This window comes from Phasianus colchicus, chromosome 13, assembly GCF_987193195.1.
Source record: "Phasianus colchicus chromosome 13, bPhaCol1.hap1.1, whole genome shotgun sequence".
In the NCBI taxonomy this organism is placed as follows: domain Eukaryota; kingdom Metazoa; phylum Chordata; class Aves; order Galliformes; family Phasianidae; genus Phasianus; species Phasianus colchicus.
In genome coordinates this window covers 20,376,735-20,395,679 of record NC_143448.1, presented here as the reverse complement: position 1 = coordinate 20,395,679, position 18,945 = coordinate 20,376,735, and the positions used below count along the sequence as shown (strand labels likewise).

Below are 18,945 nucleotides of genomic sequence, written 5' to 3'. Positions count from 1 at the left end.
AAAAAAGCAGCATGCAACCCCATAAAATGTACCTTTCTGCTCTTTCTGTCAGCACGACATCTAAGATGAGCATTACACGTCCCTGCTACTGATTGAAAATTCATCCAAGCCTATGTTCCACACAGCTTCATCTCAGTGCCAAAAAGAAACACGTAAACAGATGTTCAGAGGATTCTTTGTGCAGATAAAAGTGCAGGGTGCATATGTATTCTCTTCAGTAATAAATATTAGTTTAGAATCCAAAGGTAACTTTTCAAGAAGCAGTATGAAAGAAAGGTCAGTCAAAAGGAAATACGTGATTTTCATCTATTTTCATCTAAAAAATCCTTGCTAAACCTCTTCCCATCAAAAAGAACGCATGCTGGGCATTCTTAGCAGCAGCTCAGAGGACATCTTGCACCACAAAATGCAGCACATGCTTTTTGCTCACAGGCCCCTCATGTCTCTAATTTGTGTCAGATTCACTCAAAATGACCACGTGGACCAGAACAGCCATTTGGTTCTGCTGAGGTAGGAACCCACTGCTGGGATGTCCCACAGTCCCGTTTCCCCGCTACTTCCAGCCCTGGGGGGAAAAGGAAGAGCAACTGACTTCACCTACCCAGACTTCTGCATGGTCTCACATCACACAGAGAAGCATGGTGGAGAGCTCTGGTGGCTGAAGAAATCAAGGTTGCCTCTAAGATCCTGCTTTAAATCCACATGACTTACTGCCCATAAGATGTGAAAGACAAGGTTAAGGTCCATCCAATCCCTGTGGATGTGGCTGCCTGCAAAGACAACAGTTGCCTGCTCTTCAGCAGGGTGATGCTCACCCAGCAAAGCACTCACCAGCACATGTCTTTCATAGAAACATAGAATTAGCAAGCTTGGAAAAGATCTCCAAGATCATCCGGTCCAACCATCCACCTTCCACCAACATTTCCCACTAAGCCACGTCCCTCACGACAACATCTAATGTTTCTTGAACACCTGCAGGGATGGTAACTCTATCACCTGTCTGGGCAGCCCGTTCCAGCGTCTGACCAGTCCTGTGGAGAAGTTTTTCTTAACATCCAACCTCAATCTCCCCTCATGCAACTTCAGGCCACTCCCTCCAGTCCTATTATCACTTACACAGGAGAGGAGGACAACGCCCACCTCAACATAACCTCTCTTCAGCTAGTTGTAGAGAGTGAGGAGGTCTTCCCTGCGCCTCCTCTTCTCCAGACTAAATAATCACAGTTCCCTCAGCCGCTCCCCATAAGACTTGTGCTCTAGATGCCCTGCAGCTTCACTGCTCTTCTCTGGACACATTTAAGGCTTTCACTGTCCTTCCTGTAGTGAGGCACCCAGAACTGAACAAAGTACTCAAGGTGAGGACTCACCAGTGCTGAGCACAGGAGGATGATCGCTTCCCTGCTCCTGCTGGCTCCAGTTCTTTGCATTGCACTTCCAATCTAAACCGTTCCTTCTGCGGTAGCGCTTGCATCCTCACTTAGGGCTGGAGCTCAAGAGGTCAACACAACAGAAAGAACACAACGTGCAACTGGAAGACATGACTCCAAGCTCACAAGAGTCAACTCTCTGACCTTGGGCACAACTCACAAACCATGAGCCAGGCCTTGCCAACTTGGCAGATATGAGCATGCCAGAGGGGATCAGATCACAAAGTGTCCATTTCAATTGCAGCTTCATGTAGGAAAGAAAACCAGCTAACAGGCGTGAATGAATTCACTCACAAGCTGCACAATGAGTCTGTTCTTCATTAAAAAAAACACATGGATTCCAAATCCAAAAAGAGATCGGCAAGAGTTAATACCGATGGAAGAGGTTCCTGGTCCGAAGCCTCATCCTCTTACCCAACTTTCCTTGCCTCGTACTCTTCCCCAACTCCTGGGCGATGCCCACAGGCTTAAATTCAGACCTCAAATTCATAGGACTACTGTATAATCAATGGAAATTATATAAAGGAATTTTATATAATCAAATAATATTAAGATGTTATAATAATGAAATCAGCAAGAGAGTTAGGCACAGCAAGACAAAGAGAATAAATAGGATGCTTACCCGTGTCGTGGGCTCGCTCAGGAAAGACCAGTGGAGTGGATCTTCCGAAGAGAGAGAGATCCTTCCCCACTGGTAGATTGTATTATATTGTATTATTTTGCATTCCGATATCATAGTTAGTAAAATAAGTTTACCTCCATAGATTGTTGCCGCTGTTTTTTTCCTTTTCCCCCTTCCTTCCCATTTTGTGGGGCCAGGCCGGGGGTGGGGAGGGCAGGGGCCTACTGCCCCCTGTCATGGGCATAAACTGATCTAGTTAATTCCATGACACTCATCAAACCAGATTGTCTCAGGCGAAGGATGGTATGCTATCGCTCTCCACTTGCTCGGGTTGCCCTTGCTGGACCCATCTGTATACCAGGCATCTTCAGGGATAGGATATTTCCTCTCCTGAACGGGACTCTTCTCTGGTGGAGCGACCAGTGTTTCTTTTGGTGCATCACAATGATAGGTCACTGGGCCTAGGATCTTCTGAAGCTCTTCTTTTAAGGATGATGAAGACAGACTGCTCCTTTGGCTGAGGTAAGTGACCCATCATGCCACTGTTTGTGCTTGGGCCACCCCTGTCTTAGGAAGGTGGGTCAGATCTTTCACCCACCCCTGAATCTGCAGAGTGGTCTTCACTATAACTTCAGCCGTCTGGGTTATTGGCTCTACTGCCTGTAATGCTGAATAGGCAGCCAATAACTGTTTTTCAATCATATTATATCTTTCTTTTGCTCCATGCCAGACCTGAAACCAAAAACCAATGGGGGTCCGAACAGAACTCTGACGTTGCCACAGGCCCCAACCAAAGCCATCTTGAGTAACGTGGACATCCAACTCAGCTGGGAGGGTAGCATCGAATATACCCAATGCCTGGGCTTGTTGTAAAATTAGGTGTCTCATCCCTGCTGAGAATTTGACCAGATCCGGGCCATCAAAGGCATCTTCATAAATCGCTTCCCTTACACCTAATTCACAGATGTAATTTTGAAGGTTTTCCATGGAGGACCACATCCCTGTACGTAAAGGAATATCAGATTGATTGGGCCATACCATACAGCAGGCCGCCATTAACCATTCTATTATAGAATGGTTTTCATCATTGTATTGATTACCTGCATATAATCTCTGTCTAAGAGCAGGATGGACGGTCATTGTGGCCAATTTGGCTATTTCCGGGCCATTCATCAGAACACTTTCTGCCCCAGAATCCCATAGTCCAAGCTGGCACACTTTCTCTAGCTTTCTGCTTAAATCGTTGGACTAAGTCCATCAGTTCTGTTGCTGTGTACGGTCGGGCTGTTACATGCAAGTGGGTTTGAACGGGGGGCCACTGATCAGGCGGCACCCCCGCCGATCTGTCCTGTACCTTTTTTGTTTTTTGAGTTATAACAGGACGGACTTCTAGTGCATCCGTCAAAATTGGAGATTCAAGATCAGATTTAGATTGTTTATTTTCCTGATCAACACAGTCCGTTGATTCAGGAGCCTGGTCATTGTTTATTGAAATATTACAGACTTGACCTATTGGAAGATGTAGAATTGGGTTTTTTTCCTGTTAATATGCCAAGTTCCTGTTCTAACTTTTCAATATGATCTTTTAAAAGTTCATTTTCGTTCACTAAAGTATTATTCCTTATTTCAGCATTATTTAAAGCATTTAACAGTGGCCATGCCACTGTAGAAGCAGCTAATTGTCTTTCTCTTGTGACTAATGTATCATTGCCTAGTCCCTGAAAGTCATCTGCTAGGCGATATGGGGAAACATTTCCCACAACACGTAGAGGACCCCATTTTTCAATGATAGTTGACAATTCATAATAAGGGGATCCCGCAAATCCTGGCATCTGCCCTGGAATTATTTTATCTAGGGGGGTAGTGTCCTCCCCCTTGAACATTTACAGAAATTCCAAAGAAAGGACATAGTGTAAGTTTTAGTATATTCGGCTTGCCTGCCTGGCTCACCAAGTGTATAATCAATGAAAATTATATAAAGGAATTTTATATAATCAAACAATATTAAGATGTTATAATAATGAAATAAGCAAGAGAGTTAGGCACACCAAGACAAAGAGAATACATAGGATGCTTACACATGTCGTGGGCTCGCTCAGGAAAGACCAGTGGAGAGAATCTTCCAAAGAGAGAGAGAGATCCTACCCACTGGTAGTCAGCTCTTAAATGGGTCTAGGAGAGGTGGAGCCATGCTCCACCCCTTCCTGCAGCACAGGTGAATTCCTTTCACCTGTGCTCCCAGGGCTGACTCATTGCTCGCCTCAGGTGATAAATCAGAGGTTCAGGCCGTGACTCAGCAGTTCCCATACAGACTCCTTTCACAGGACTCAGTCAAAAAGGATGTCACACTTGTTCCACACACTCAAACTGACTGAGCAGTGGTATCACAGTCACTTAAAACACACAGAAGCATCCAAACCCAAGCATGCACATTCCCTCCTGTGTTACTAGTGCCCACAGCTCACCTTCACACCTCTGGGGATTTCTGGCGTTTTACACTGATGCAGCCTCACTATAGCTCCATGGGTGTCACACAAGGCCTGCAGGACCTCTTTCTCCACAAACCCCATCTGCAGGCACTGGTTCATTAGGCTCACCACCCACCCTCCTGAGCAAAAGCAAGCACTAAGAATGAGAGCAAAGTGCACTGGATTTGACCTGGCCTGGTCCCCAAGCCTCAGTCCTGCCAGACATACCCCGGTGCGTAGACTCATCCCCAACATATGACCGGACATTGTCATTCTGCAAACGCCCCATCCCAGCAGCAAGGGATCAAAGCATTGGGACAGCTGAAACAAAAATGTCATGAAAGTTTCCTATTAGCACTGATCAAGAACACGTCTGCCCCTGAGCAACAGGATGGGAGACAAACAGCAGAAGACAACCAACCTGCAGAACCTGCTCCGTTGGGGTTGGTCCAGATGTTTGTATGCTCCCTTCCATGGCCCGGGCCAAGCTTGCTGAGCTGCTCCTCCTTTGTGCAGGGGGAGAGCGGCGCAGATGCTACGTGGTGGCTATGCACAGCATGCCTTTGACTTGATTCTCCTCTCTCCATCTTCCAGTAGCAAGCAGCATTTCAAATCTCTCCTTGCAAAAAATCACCTAGGTAAAAAAGAACTGGCAATCTTGCTTTTAAAGTTTCCTTATTTATACAACTTGATGCTTTAAAGCACAAGCTCACCTAGCAATCACCTACCTTAGACAAGCCCAACCTGCAAGGAAAAGTTATTCTTCTGTGTCTGCAGACTTTGCACACATTTCCAGGTGCAGTAGTCAGCCCAGTTCTCAGCACAGCTTTACCAACCACAGAAACCCAGTTTACGCCCGCCATGCTTTTCTCTCATCTGAAACGCTGCATTGCTGCAAGAAGCAATGAATAAAATCACGGAATCACAAAACTGGGGTTGCAAGGGAGCTCCAGAGATCACTGAGCCCAAGCCCCCTGCAAAACGGGCTCCCTAGAGTAGGCAGCACAGGAAGGGCGCCCAGGAGGGCCTGGAATATCTCCAGAGAAGGAGAATCCACAGCCTCCCTGGGCAGCCCGTTCCAGCGCTCCGTCATCCTCGCCGTGAAGAAGTTCCTTTGCATTTTGGTGCAGAACTTCCTGTGCTCCAGTTTATGGCCATTTCCCCTTCTTCTGTCACCACAGATCGCTGAAAAGATTGCAGCCGTGTCCTTTTGACTCCCACATCTAAGATATTTATAGGCGTTGTTGGAAATAGCCAATTAGTTTTCCAGGACGGTTCTCTGATCTTTGTATCTATCTTTATTCCCAATTGCAATGGCGGGCCTCCTGCAAGCAGGAGAGCGCAGAGAAAACAGTGTTACATCTTTTATCCCCTACTGCCCGACCCTTATCTCTTTCTCCCCGGCTCCTCACTGGCTGAGTACTGCAGGTTCACACTCTTTCGCAACGCTTCACTAATCGTACCAATACCAAGTAAACACAAATCCTTACCACCCAACCACAAATATCTTAATTGGTCGACTGCCTTCTAACAACTGCTTTCTTAACAAACATCTGGTCGTAACTTTTGGATGTCTGCTTTACAACATAGACATAACCTCTTAACTGCTTCATTACCCCCCAGCATTTGTGCCCTTTGCACTGGGTCATTGTTCAGGTCATCCGTCTGTCCTTGCTTAGAGATAAGCTTGGAAGGAGGACAGAGGGCAGTATCTTGGAGCCTGCCTACGGCATCCTAACGTTCCCACAGAGTGGGACAGTTCCGCTTTGTGTAAAGGCCCCGACTCCTTGAGAGTTTGTTCAGTGGACTTCACTTCTGCTGGCCTAATGAACAACCTTACAGTACATTTCCCAGGTCAGAATACTATACCCACATTGTTTAGAACATTTAAAGTCTGTTGCAGCTTTGGGAGAAAGAATTGGTCACGTAATTCGGTAACTATGTCTCTAAAATATGTTACCTATATGCATATGGTAATCTTCCTGTCCACGTCAGCTATTTCTAAGGATATGTGACAGCTTCATTCTTTAGATCAATTGCCCTTTGTCAATGTTCAGTGCAGAAACAACACTTTCACTTTCCACAGTATACGGTATTCTTACTTTGCACATCAGCTATTTCTAAGGACGTGCTACAGCTCACTTCTTTAGATCAACTGCCCCTTTCAATATCCAATGCAGAAACACCACTTTCACTTTCCACAGCATTTACCAGAACCACAGAACGGCAGGGGGGCTGAAAAGGACCACAACGATCATCCAGCTCCCCAGAACCCCCACACCCCCTCGCAGCCGCCTACAGCCTCAGATCTCGCTAGATCCCCCCCCGTCGCCTCCCTGCAGCTTCCTGGAGCCCCGCACGGCCCCCCTCCCCGTCCCGGGACCGTTCTCCCGCACACCTCCGGCACAGCTGTCCTCAGCACTCGCTCCCGTCGCGCCGCGGCTTCCCTCTCGGTGCTGCCCGGACAGCTCCGGCTGCCGCCGCGCTGTCCTGCGGGGCGGCCCAGGCGGCAGGAGCGGCGCTCTGCGAGGAGAGCCGCGCCTCCGACAGCCGGCTCCCAACGCTCGCTCCCGCGCACGGCGGCTCGGCCAACGGCAGCCGGCGGAGCTACCGCGGACCAAGGAGACCCCGGGGGCGGGGCGCCGCCGCCGCTGCCCAATCAGACGCAGGGGGCGGGGCAAGGGAGATGCTGCTCAAGGTGAGCTCCTCCTGCCGCAGCGTGATGACGACAGGTCTGCACGGCCAGCTCCTAGGTCGGGAGCCAGGAATGGACACGGCAGGAGGAGAGAGGCGTTAGGGAGCAGCCGAGGCTTCGAAATGCATCAAAAAGCCCTGAGAAGCATCACAAAGCCACAGCCAGGAAGCTCGGGATTATCACGAGCAGCATCCAGGATGCTAAACATCATTTGCTACCATACCAGATGGTAGCTGAGCTCTCGCTGCAGACGTCCCAAAGCCAGACAGAACGGGAACAAACCCAGAGCTCTGCTGCGCGCACCCCACAGCCATCGCGTTGCAAGCTGGCGTGCCTTGCTCTTCGTTGCATTCGTCCCAGTCTCTGTGAATGAAGACTCGGAAGGCAGTCAAGGCGTTGATTGAGCACGAGCGTGCTTTTATTATTATGTAAAAGACAGGAGGGCGTGAGAGGTCCAGGGTAAAGATGGGACTCATCCTCTCTTGTCACGGAGAGAGTGGCTCAGAGCTCTCAGTGCTGCTGCCCGGTGCCTGGGGCTGGAGGCCTGATTCTAAGTCCCTCTCCAAGAGGCTCGGCTTCTCCTCAGCGACGCTGACCTGCTCCTGCGTGGAGGTGCTGCTGTCGGGGCACTCGGACTGTGCTTGGGCTGGGCTGCACTGCAAAGGCACTGGGTCACAGTCCAGGCTGGTGACTGTGGTGTCCAGCAGGCTCAGGTCAGCATCTTCAGCACAGCCGGGAGAAATGAGGGCGTGAACTTGGATGAGCTCCTTCTCTCCATCGCTGTTGCTATGTGGAAGCCTGTCATCTGAACCACAGTGACTCGTGCTTCCTAAGAGCCCTCCATCGATGGAAGCACACAGCGCACCATCGCTACTTGCCCCGGCTCTTCTGGGTAGACAAGGGCTCGATTCACCTAGGAAGGATACACAGGGGTTAGTGTCAAACTTTCACAAGCTGAATTATGAAAGTGGCTCTTGATCAGGGGTGATCTGAAGATGCTAGGTATAGGTTGGAACGCTAGGAGGAGATACAAGTCCACTTGTATTGCATGAATTCTATGTCGCTGAAAAGCAAGGCTTTGAAAGCTGGATTCGCACCCTTACCTGCCAGCACCACGACTTCCGTCTCTGAGGGCTCCCTGGGACTGCGCTGCAGTCGGCGTTTGGCCACAGAGGATGGTTTCCGCAGGCTGAAGCAGGAACGCCAACTGCCAGCTGGTGATTCCTTCATCTTGCTGGGTGGACGTTGTCTGGAGAGAGAAAACAGTGACTGGTGTGAGTCGTGCGTGGTGCGGGGTGAGGGAAGAGCTGCACTGAGCTCTTGCCAACAGTTGCTTGTTCCTGGCACTGCCTGGTTTCCGCTGAAGCACAGCTTAGAAACTCGCTCTCTTTCAAGCAGTTGAGGACGGTTCCACTCCTATAGCTCAGCCCTGAAGTCTTGCTGGCTAAATTCCCCTAAACTGTGTCAAGCAAGATGCAGAGCACGTGAGCAAAGGCTCCGCGGCTGTACAGGACAGCATCTAAGGGATGGCTCTTCTGCAGCCGGCAGGCGTAACTGCTTTCTGAGGAACCGTGCAGCCATAAAGGAAATTCAAAAGCACCTCTGACTCTGACATCAACACCTCATCGGCCCCATCTCACCGCCAAGTTTAGTTTCTAGTGCCAGCAGGTCTGACCAGCAGCTCTGCTTAGAGGAGAACCGGAACTGGTTTCAGGCATGTGGCCCCGACAGCTGGAAAACCCCAACATTTCAAGGTAGAGCCAGCTCAGGCCAGGGTAGACGTCAGCATGGCTTTATACATCTCGTGACTGCGTGCCCAGCAAGGAAGGAATGGCAGCCTCGTGTGGCTAAACCGAATATGTTAGTTGAATCGCAGAGTCCAAAGGGAGCAGAGATTCACTGCAACAATTCACTTCAGGCACCGTTACTTTAATTTAGCTTCCACATGTTTTGGCGCAAGAAATAATGGGGGAAAAAAAAACAACAACACAACCCACCCAAACAATGATGACGGTTGCTGGAAAACAAAGTCCTCTTTACCTTTCAGATGGAAAGTTGATGATTGTGTGGAATTTCCCCTGTACAGCTGTGGGGCCTTCTTCCACTTCTATGTCCCTGCTCTGTGTCACAACGGAAGAGCTGCTGTGGCCTCGCCTCTGAGCCTGTGCCTCCTCCAGGGTGAGCAGCTTTGTGGCAGGAGAAGACACCCACGCAGACTTGGGCCCTGAGAGAGAACCATGCCCTGTAAGGGAAAGCCACAGGTAAGAGCGAGGATCACAAAGCAGCACCACAGCCATCACAGTTCTGGGGGAGATGCTATAGTTTTCTCAGACCTGCTTATCTGAGCCACTAGAAGAAGAGGAGGTCAGAATAAGCATGTGGTCAGAGGTATGTTTAAGGCAGAGGACAGAGTCATAATTAATAAGAGCAGCTCACTGTATCGAAATGGGCAAAGAAAAACCCTAGAAAGCGGGGGCAGGGAACTCAGAAAGCTTCACTGCCACACTTTCATCAAGCTTCACCTGCATGCAAAACATCGTAACGACAGTGACGTTTTTTTTCTCATTGTAAAGTTTGGACTTGGACATTCTCAGCATCCAGCAACAGGATGCCAGATTCTAATCTAAGCCCAGAAGTCTGCTGTCCCCTCGATAGAAAAAGTGTATTTCAAAGATCTTGGAGAAGGCCTGGATTTGATCAAGGTGTCTGATCAAGATAAAGCTCATGGAGGAAGACACTCACCTGCTCCATCTGCCATGTCTGATCCGGATTTGGAGCAGAAGAGGACATCTGCGTGGTTGATGATGAATTCCACCACAGCCGACTGCGTCTGCAGTTCCATGCAGGCGGCTCTTCCGCTGGCGCAGGCAGACTCGTTCTGCTGTGATCTGTAGAAAAGGCAGATTTTAGCAGTCATTTATCCAAGATCCAAGTTTCCCCAAGTCTGGATTGTTGCAGCCAAAAGCTGTCAAATTGGGCTCCGGAGGCTTCCGCGGTGATGCCGCTGAAGAAATTCTCCTGGATGGTCAAGGACACACCAGTCCCATCTAAACAAGAGGGCAGAAATTGTCATCTAGAAATTGTGCCCGGGCGGTTGGAGAACAGCCCAGGCTCTTGCTCTGCCGTCAGCCACTTACTACAGTGTACAGGAGAAGAGCACATTCGATGGAGAAAGAGGAAGACTGCATTTTTTGCCGGAGAACAGATCCAAGCAGTGTGTTGAAATGGAGAAAGAAGTTTACCTTAAGAGGTTTGGAGCCCACACAATCGCTAAGTTCTTAGCGTGCATGTTTGTCACGGAACAGTTCCCGGCTAGACGAGCCAAGTGTCTTATCAGGTATTCCAGTGTCCTGGAAAATCAGAGAGGCAAATATTCAGCACCAATGAGCACGCGGTGCTGCGGTTCACAGAGCAAAGCCTCAATGCATGTTATTGCTACTGTCACTGAAGATGAAGTAGATCCAACTTGACTAAGTGCCACACTGTGGCACCAAGCCCCAGCACAGCACAGCTGCAGCCACCAGCTGCACCAACTGTGCCCCCGTGCCCAGGAACCGACCCAATAAATTAACCCCGTGTAGCCTTAAACTGCTTCAACATACGCAGGCATCATGTTGCCAGCATGAGACAAGCCTGGAATCACACCACTGCCCTCTGAAGTGCAGCATGGCTGAGCTCAACAGAGTGAGGGCAGCACTGACCTGTAGTGAGGAGCGGGCAGCTGCTGGATGACGTCCTGCATTCTGACCAGCTGCTCCTCATCTGTAGCGGCACCAACAGCCTCCTGGAATAGTGCAGAAAGGGACTGAGACACAAATCAGGCTAGATACCTGCCACAGGGTCGGGAACTATGGGGACAGCGTGCTGTTGGTCTGCGCCGAGACAGATTTTACGCCTTCCAGGAGGCATCTGGGGAACATAGCGGCACGCAGCTGGTGCCATCAAGGCCAAGGAGTCCAAGCAGCGGGCCGGTTTACAGCCTGATTGCGCAGCTCAGCTCCTCAAGCTTCAAGTGCACTTTGCTATCAATCCCACTCCCATTCTATAAATACTTGGGGAATAGAAAAACAAAACAAAAGAAAAAACAAAAAACATGAATTCTCTCAAGCTTTGTGAATATGGAAATAACCGCCTCCTGGGACCACCGAAAATGGCATCCATATGATGCATGATGTGGCAAAGACATACGAGTAAACCCCACGGGGCTAACAGAAAAAGGGCCTCAGAGCTGGGGCACTGCTGCAGCCATCTCCCAAGAGGCCCAGGGAAGAGGTAAAGGAAAGACGTTGCCTTGTGCTTACCGAGAACTTGTCATACAGCTGGTCGGTCAGCAGAGGGTTCGGGAGCTCCCTGAAGTACATTTTGCAGACGGAGCTCACGCTGTGAGTGTCGCGGATGGTTAGCTCAGGAATCTGCTCAGATTCAAATTCTTGGCTGGAGAGAAGGACACAAAAACGGGCGGGGGGGTTGAGAAAGAGGAAAACAAGTCAAAAGCCACACCAAATATAATCAAGCATTGGAAGGGCTTCCCGATTAACAGGAGAAAATGAACACTCAGTCACCAGCACCACACGAGCCATGCTGGATGAGATGTTTCCAAAAGGAGACCTTTTCGTTTTGCTAAGGCATTTCCCGTGACTCTGACAACTGGCTGCCTAGTCTACAATCCTAAGCCAGGAGCCCGGAGCAGCAAGGAGGAGTGTGGGCTGCTCCAAAGGGCTCTGCAAACAGGAGGAAACGGGAATGAGAGCTGGCAGCGGTGACACCGCAGTCCCCCACAGCCTTCCAGTGCTCCGAAGGACAGAAGGAGAACTTCCTGCTCCAGCAAGTCTGCTGAACGCCCCGTGTTCCTATCAAACAGTGACAAGCCTGGCGCACCACTGCTGAGCGCACGCTGCCTGCACAGAGCTGCCCCACGGCGCAGGCCTCTGAGCACCCACAACAGGGCACGCGCCCCTACTGACCGCTGTGTCAGTCGCAGCACTCTTACCGCAGTCTCTGGATGTTGGACGCGATGCCAGACAGCCGGTATATCCCTTGCACTACGCCGTGCTGCCCAATGAACTCGGCGCAGCTCTGGAGGACCTGGGGGACTAAAGAACACGTGCCAGCGGTTACTTGAGCTCCTCATTCAAGTACTGGTTCAGGCTGTGCTCCTGTCAAATCTCATCCACTAAGCCCAGCCAGGCTACTGCTTAGTTCTTCCTTACAGAAGAAAGCTGTCCAAGACGAGGAAACTGGACAGACGTGTTCCTTGCATTCAAGAAGTGTAAGGACCTAGGAATCAGCCTGGAGAAAGTAATTCTGGGGAAGCCGGAGACACTGCAAGTCCCACCACAGCTCCCATGGGAATGAAAGGAGGTGGGAAATCTCATGTCCAGGAGAGCAGGGAAACATATGCAGGACACTCTCCTTGGCCAAAAGGCTTCCCTTCTTTTCAGGCTAGCGTGGGATTGGCTTACAGGCTTTGGTTTAAGCAAATACAAACGTGCTTGTCTCTTAAGAGCATTAGCCTCAGTTTATCTTTCAGCCATCAACTTCCATTACACGTTTCTCCACCGGTACCAACCTGCCCCTTTGCTAGATACGACCTCCCTTTCATCTTTAGATGCCCAACAGAGGAAGATCTCAGGAACGGGCTGTCCCTTACCATCGCGACCAGAGTGGAGAAGATGCTCTCCCAGGTCACAGCCAAACACCCTTTCCTTCTCCACCTCCCGCTCTTTCGGTTTCTTTGGGCGGGCCTTCACCAAGGAACGAAGGAAGGTGACGAGCTTGCCGCGTTTCTTTGGCACTGCACAACAGGAAGAAACCAGTTCATTTCAGGTTTGGCTCAGTTGGACAAGGCCGAGCATAACACATTCTACAGAGCACGTCAAAACGGGAAGAACATTAACAAGTACATAGAAAAACGGATTTTCTCCCATCCCTGCAGGAGGAGCCAAAGGCCAGGTTGGATGGGGCCCTGGGCAGTGGGGTCTAGTCTCACATTAGATGTGGAGGTTGGTTGGCAGCCCAGCCTGAGGCAGGGGGGTTGGAACTTGATGATCCTTGAGCTCCCTTCCATCCCAAGCCATACTAGGAGGATTCTATGATTTCCCCAAGTCCACTCATAAACACGGGAGGATCGGGCCAAATCTCTGCGCGTTCCGATGGAGTTTAATGCACTCCTCTTGCTTGGCTTGCTCAACTTGAGGATTAAGGATCCTCTTGAAAAGTCACGTTCTGATCAAGCATATCACTAGCACAACCAGGCCTCTAGCTGTCCACCAGGGACACTGGCTGTTCTCAACCTCGTACTGACTCGCAGAAGAACTGCCTTTGCCCTCCTTCATTCTCATTGCCTACAAAACACCAGCCATATGCCCCATGATATGCCTGAAGGATCATCAGCACAGACTATAACACGGGATGGATAAAGGAGGTATTAAACACAGAACACACCCAAAAAGAGACGCCATTCTGCTTCCCTGCACCATCAAATGTAACATCTGTACCTGGCTTTGGCACTGAACTGAGGAGAGACTCCGGAATTTTTCCATTGATGAGCTCCACGCACTCACTTGGGAAAAATCCAACCTGTAACAAGAAAAAAAAGAGAGGTGCAATACTGAAGGCAGCATTTCTCAGGCCTGAACTGTTCAACCAAAAGCCACCTAACATTTTCCTCGGAACGTGCTTGCCTGACGCTCCGTAAGACTATCCAACAAAAAGTGGCCTGCATAAAAGTAATAATTATTCAACATTTGCAGCCAAAAGACCTACAAAACAAATAATTGCTTCTGTAGAAGATGTAGAAGAAGAAAGTTCTTGCTGACTGAGATGCAGCTGCAATAATCCCCAGCTCCGAGCTACCCAGCATTCTGCAGCCAGCAGCAGCAACAAGCACGCGGAGGGTCTGTTACCCTACCTCAGCTGACAGGCAGTAACTTCCTAAAAGACACTAACTTCACGTTCTGCATGGGTGCAAGCAAAATACTCTGAGACACTGAAACACTGTCTTAGCTGCTGCATTTCCAAAGGTGGGGTTCAGTGGCCGTGACCTGATGCATATTGTGAAGGCTCTTGCTTCTAAGTGAATTGAGGAGACAGTTTCCTACAAAGACCATCTCTGACACCGACACAGGGAAAATGTTTACATCCATGAGCCATCCTGTGCAGGCAGCGCAGCTCTTAGCCGAGATTCCCGACCTGACCGAAGTTGCTCTCTCAAGTCTGAAGCTTGTGCCTACCTGAAAGCCATGCTTGCCTCTCCACCAGGGGGTCAGCTCCTTTGGTGGCATATCAGTAACGCACACGATGTCTCCCACCTGCAAAAGACTGCAACCTCACCAAACATTCTGAAGGTATCTGAGAATATTCCTGATGCGTTCACACCTTATACTCTCCTGTACATGACAACTAGGAACGCCCTTAACTGCTTACCTCAAAGGAGAGTTCATCCGGTGCCTGGGCAACGTATCTCTTAAGAACATGGGCAGCAGCAACAGCTGGAATATTTACAGGAGACTCCTCGTGGATCAGCAGGGGCTTCCCATTGTTCTCAGTCTGAAACAGAGAGCACAGGCCATGGTGAGGAGCTGAGGACAAACGAGGACAATTTCAGAGCAAGGAGCACATCTGCAGAGAAAGATCCTTATCATGAGTGCTTAACAAGAAACTGCAAGTCTAATAACAGCTGTTTCTCTTCCTGGTGTGCAGCAGTATGGCCAGGCAATGTAAAGATGCGTCTCTCTCTACCCAGACTAAGAGGACAAACACCCCAACCGAGAGGACTCCTGGAGTTTTATAAACTTGCCACGCTTGCAGTACTGTCTTGCCAAAGAGGAGCGTAAGAGTCTGCTTGCTTCCTGTAACCTATTGCTTGGAGACCTCAGCCATGGACTGGACACAGGAGCTGGTCCACTGACCCAATCCTTGGCTCACTACAAGTGCCTGCTTCCCTTAACTTACTGAATATGAGAACTTGGTCTTTGGGTGACAAAATCCAAGCAGGATGGGGAAAAAGCTTCTGCATGTTTATAACGCTCGATCTGATTCTGTCGGTACTATAACGTCCACGGCCATCTAGATGCTCGTAGCAAGGACATGAAGCTTTTCAGGCAGCTTTTCAGTGACACCGATAGAGCTGGAAGGATTCTCCCTCTCTTGAAAAGCAGGAGAGCTCATCTGCAGCTCACTCTGCCGGCTCAAGTCAGCAGAACAAAGACCAATCAGAGCTTCATACACTACCTCCATTTGTGCCAGGTCAGGCCCACAGCTGATCTCGCTGCACGCGATGCCCATCACAGCAGGCACGACAAGCTGGAACTGAAAAGAAACACACTTCTATTTTCTCTGTTCACACACCACGGTATGGAGAGACTTCTTCAGAACTACCCTCAGTTACCCACTGGCATAGGCAGGTGTTCTAGAAACAACCACTTTGTTCAGTCAATTCAAACGAGACAGCCTATTACGCAGCAGTTTACCAAGTCGCTATCCCTCTGCTAGCAGATGGGGACTCCGGCACAAAGCAGCAGATGCGCTTGCTCAGAGCACTCCGACAGCACAGTAGCAGGGCAGTGAGAGGAGTCACTGCTGGGGGTGGATCTGCTCCCTAGCGCCCGGCTCCCACCAGTTCACCTCCAGCGCCGGCCGCAGCCTTCCACACGGATTTCCTCTGCTTGCATCTCTGCTGTGCTCCCCACAGCTGTCGTGCGCACACGCAGCCGAAGCACGCATGCTCATGGTCACGTTGTGCAGCCCTGCACAAACCGGGACTAGGACTCCTTGCCTAAGGGATTGGTTTCCTAAAGACTAGCTGGTCACAGCATCACAGACAGCATCCTTCTGAGGGCTGAGCTGGAGGGAAAGTGGAATAACTCTACACGTGACCAGTGTCCTGTCAAGGCTGGATGAGGCTGTGTTACTAAACACGGTGCGACGCAGGCTGCAAAACCACATCGGGGGGGACAACGTGTGGCACATACCAGGCAAGAGATCAGAACAAGTTCCTTGAAGCCGCAGCCGTTTCTTGTCACTTTGCTCTGTTCTTCCGCGAGCAAAAGCTGCATCAAAGGAGAAGGCAGAGGGCGGGGAGAGGAGAGAGAAAGAGCTGATCAGTGAGCTTGCACAATTTAACAAAGAAGACAAGGAAAAAGCCCTGAGACAAATGCCACCTCTATGCTTTGGAATGTAGCTACTGAGTGAAAATTATGTCTGATAGTCAAGAGTAAGCAGCATGACACTACCAGCTCCGCCAGCCAGCAGCTTTCAACACCTCACTGTCCACCTGTCTATCTCACACTGTCTCAGCTTACCTACAAGATGCTGCACAAGACGGTGTGAAAACGAAGGTACTCAGTCGATGCACAAGTGCAACAAGCTAGCTACTCAGTCAGAGCTCAAGCGCTCCAATGAAGGGACGCAGCAGGCACTGCTCCTCCCCTCATTCTAGCTGCTTATGACATCACTAAGGGCCACCAGGCTGCTCCACCATGACAGACAAGGTGGGGAAGCAAGACCACGTCACAAGACCAGAAGATTCCAACACTCCAACAGTCTAGAATCAGAGGGCGGTTGGAATTCTACCTCAGCCAAATCCTGGAGAAGCTGGCACGGGGTCATCATGACCAAAGCGCAGGACCCGGCGCTTGCTCTTGTTGAGCCTCGTACAACCGGCCTCAGGCCATCCTTCTGCAGGGCCTTCCTACCCTCGGGCAGATGGACACTTCCTCCCAGCAGCATACCTTGCAGTGCAGGGCCTACATAAAATCCACACTAGAGTCCTTTGTTTCATTCAAGAGCACGTTACAGCACGTATCTATTTCACCGTAAGGAAATCAAGGAAGAGACGGGAGAAACACAGAACTGCTACGAGACTGCTATATACATTTCTTTCCCAAGTGGATTTTTGCCTTTTTGCTTCCAGGATGACCTCATTTTGTTCTCCCCTTCTTGTGGGGAAGCTGCCTCCAGTTCCTGAGGTTCAGGAGACAGCATGAAACACGACACTAAGACAAACGCTTGTCGTGGGCGAGGGGTGGCTGTGCTTTGCCAGGCATACGGCGGGGCAGTAAGTGCCACACGGCAGCCCCAAGCCAAGCCCTGCATTCAGTCACTGTGGCCACAGCTGGTGCATCGCTGCCAGAACGTATCCCAGGATACAGGTGGACGCAGGCACTCCTGCTCCTTCTGCAAAGCCATCCTCTGCAGAGCCCATTAGGTGCTGCTCAGTGCTATGCCAACCAGGCTCCCGTTTACTGCAGCCCTGGGATAAACACGCGTGTACTCTTCTGTGCAGCAGTGAGCTCCAGGGATGAAGCACAGAGGGTAAGCCAACAGAATCTACTGCTGACTCCATCAGCTCCTTCTTCTACCAACCATGGGCAAACACTGTGAGACAGAACATAAGGGGAAAAGCACTTCCGCTCACACGCCTGCAATGGAATTCAAAACAGCTATTGCAAGAAGAGCTCGTAGGGTAAACCTAGCCTCAGAGACACAAACACACCAGGTTCCAGGAAATAGCATGGCACATTGTTGATGAAACGCTGCTTCGTTGCTTGGAGAGCATGCAGCATGCCGCTTTGACAGGCACAGCAGTGCTGCGACGTCCAAGCTGGGCACCAAAACCTCTCCAGCATCCCTGGCCAACGCTGCCAGGGAAATGCAACACCTGCATCCCTATCTGGCTTACGGCACACACACTGGGGGGCTGCCTTAGTCTCAGGTGGGAGGGATTTTTCTTCAGAGTATCTGGTATGATGCTATGTTTGGGTTCTAGGAGAAAAATCACACCGATAACACCCTGATCTTTATAGTTCCTGACAAGCAAACTTGCACAGAGCCAAGGCCATTCTCAGCAAAGCTCTCAACAAGGAGCTGGGAGGGAACTGAATTAAGACAGCTAACGTAAACTGGCCAAAGGGATATTCCATACTATATGCCATCAAGTGGAAGGAGTTTTGAAGGGGATGAGAGTACATCTCACTCTCTTTTATTGCTTGGCGGCTAACTGGACAGTGGTTGGCAGGTGGTGAGCCATTGCTTGTACATCACTTGCAATACATTCATATATATATTCAGAACTACTTTTATCTCAAAAACATGAGTTTTACTTCTCTTTTTCCACCCAACACTCTCCCCCATCCCACGGGGAACAGGGGAGTGGGCAAAGGACTGCGTGGTGCTGAGCCACCCACCGGCTTCAACCACAACAGGGCCGCGGGGCAATGGGAGCAAGCACAGAAATAAAACACAGAAACTCGCTGTTCCTTGGGCTCGTGGCTGCCACAAAGCTCGTGTTTTAGTGATGCAGAGTACTGTATCTCCAGCTATTGTGTGTCTTGTTAACCACAAGCTCAGCTATGAGCTGTCACCACAAGCAAAAGATAAACGTAAACAAAGGCTTATATCCACACGTACCAATCTGGGTGTGAGCAATAAAAGCCCATTGGGCCATGGACAAGGCAGGCAGCACATAGGCAGGAAACAGGAAGGAGTTGAACTCCAGCTCTCCTACACAAAAGAAAGGGAGAGCACCACGGGAGGAGTTATGACACAGCTTCAGAGCTTACAGAGCCCTGAGATTTCCAAAGGACGGTGCCAGGGTAACTCTCACCATTCCCACGCAGGGGTCTTCCCAGACACTTCAGCTGCTGACTTCCACTTCCTCTGTCATGTGTAGAAAGTCCAGGTGACAAATGCTCATTTCGTCTGGGTAACGCTTCCATGGTCATGACTGAAAAA

General features: G+C 50.1%; 1 protein-coding gene across 5 annotated transcripts; it reads right to left on the bottom strand.

Moving 5' to 3' along the window:
* Window positions 1-18,906, bottom strand: LOC149916208 (rho GTPase-activating protein 32-like). Of its 5 annotated transcripts, XM_090149575.1 has the most exons (20): window positions 18,818-18,906; window positions 18,622-18,714; window positions 16,185-16,262; window positions 15,445-15,522; window positions 14,638-14,760; window positions 14,445-14,522; window positions 13,710-13,791; window positions 12,863-13,006; window positions 12,203-12,305; window positions 11,514-11,646; window positions 10,914-10,996; window positions 10,455-10,562; window positions 9,955-10,100; window positions 9,253-9,454; window positions 8,316-8,461; window positions 5,246-8,125; window positions 4,939-5,151; window positions 3,150-4,838; window positions 1,368-3,050; window positions 1-770 (listed from the first exon to the last, which is right to left on the bottom strand). In XM_090149575.1, the coding sequence occupies exons 1-16, from the start codon at window positions 18,818-18,820 to the stop codon at window positions 7,698-7,700; spliced, it is 2,028 nt and encodes a 675-aa protein (XP_090005701.1). In that variant the 5' UTR covers window positions 18,821-18,906; the 3' UTR covers window positions 1-770; window positions 1,368-3,050; window positions 3,150-4,838; window positions 4,939-5,151; window positions 5,246-7,697. The 5 variants fall into 5 exon arrangements, with proteins under 5 accessions (XP_090005701.1, XP_090005702.1, XP_090005700.1 ...); XM_090149576.1 differs by lacking the exon at window positions 18,622-18,714; XM_090149574.1 differs by lacking the exons at window positions 18,622-18,714; window positions 18,818-18,906 and adding an exon at window positions 16,786-18,593.
* Between the last annotated feature and the right edge of the window lie 39 nt (window positions 18,907-18,945).

Bases quoted from the DNA above. Each gene is read 5' to 3' on its own strand.
- LOC149916208 (XM_090149574.1), bottom strand. From the start codon at position 16,941: ATGCTGCTGGGAGGAAGTGTCCATCTGCCCGAGGGTAGGAAGGCCCTG. The intron at 13,792-14,444 runs GTAGGCACAAGC...TTCTTGTTACAG, and splicing joins GAGGCAAGCATGGCTTTCAG to GTTGGATTTTTCCCAAGTGA. The intron at 10,563-10,913 runs GTCAGTGCTGCC...CTGATTTTCCAG, and splicing joins CTGCCCGCTCCTCACTACAG to GACACTGGAATACCTGATAA.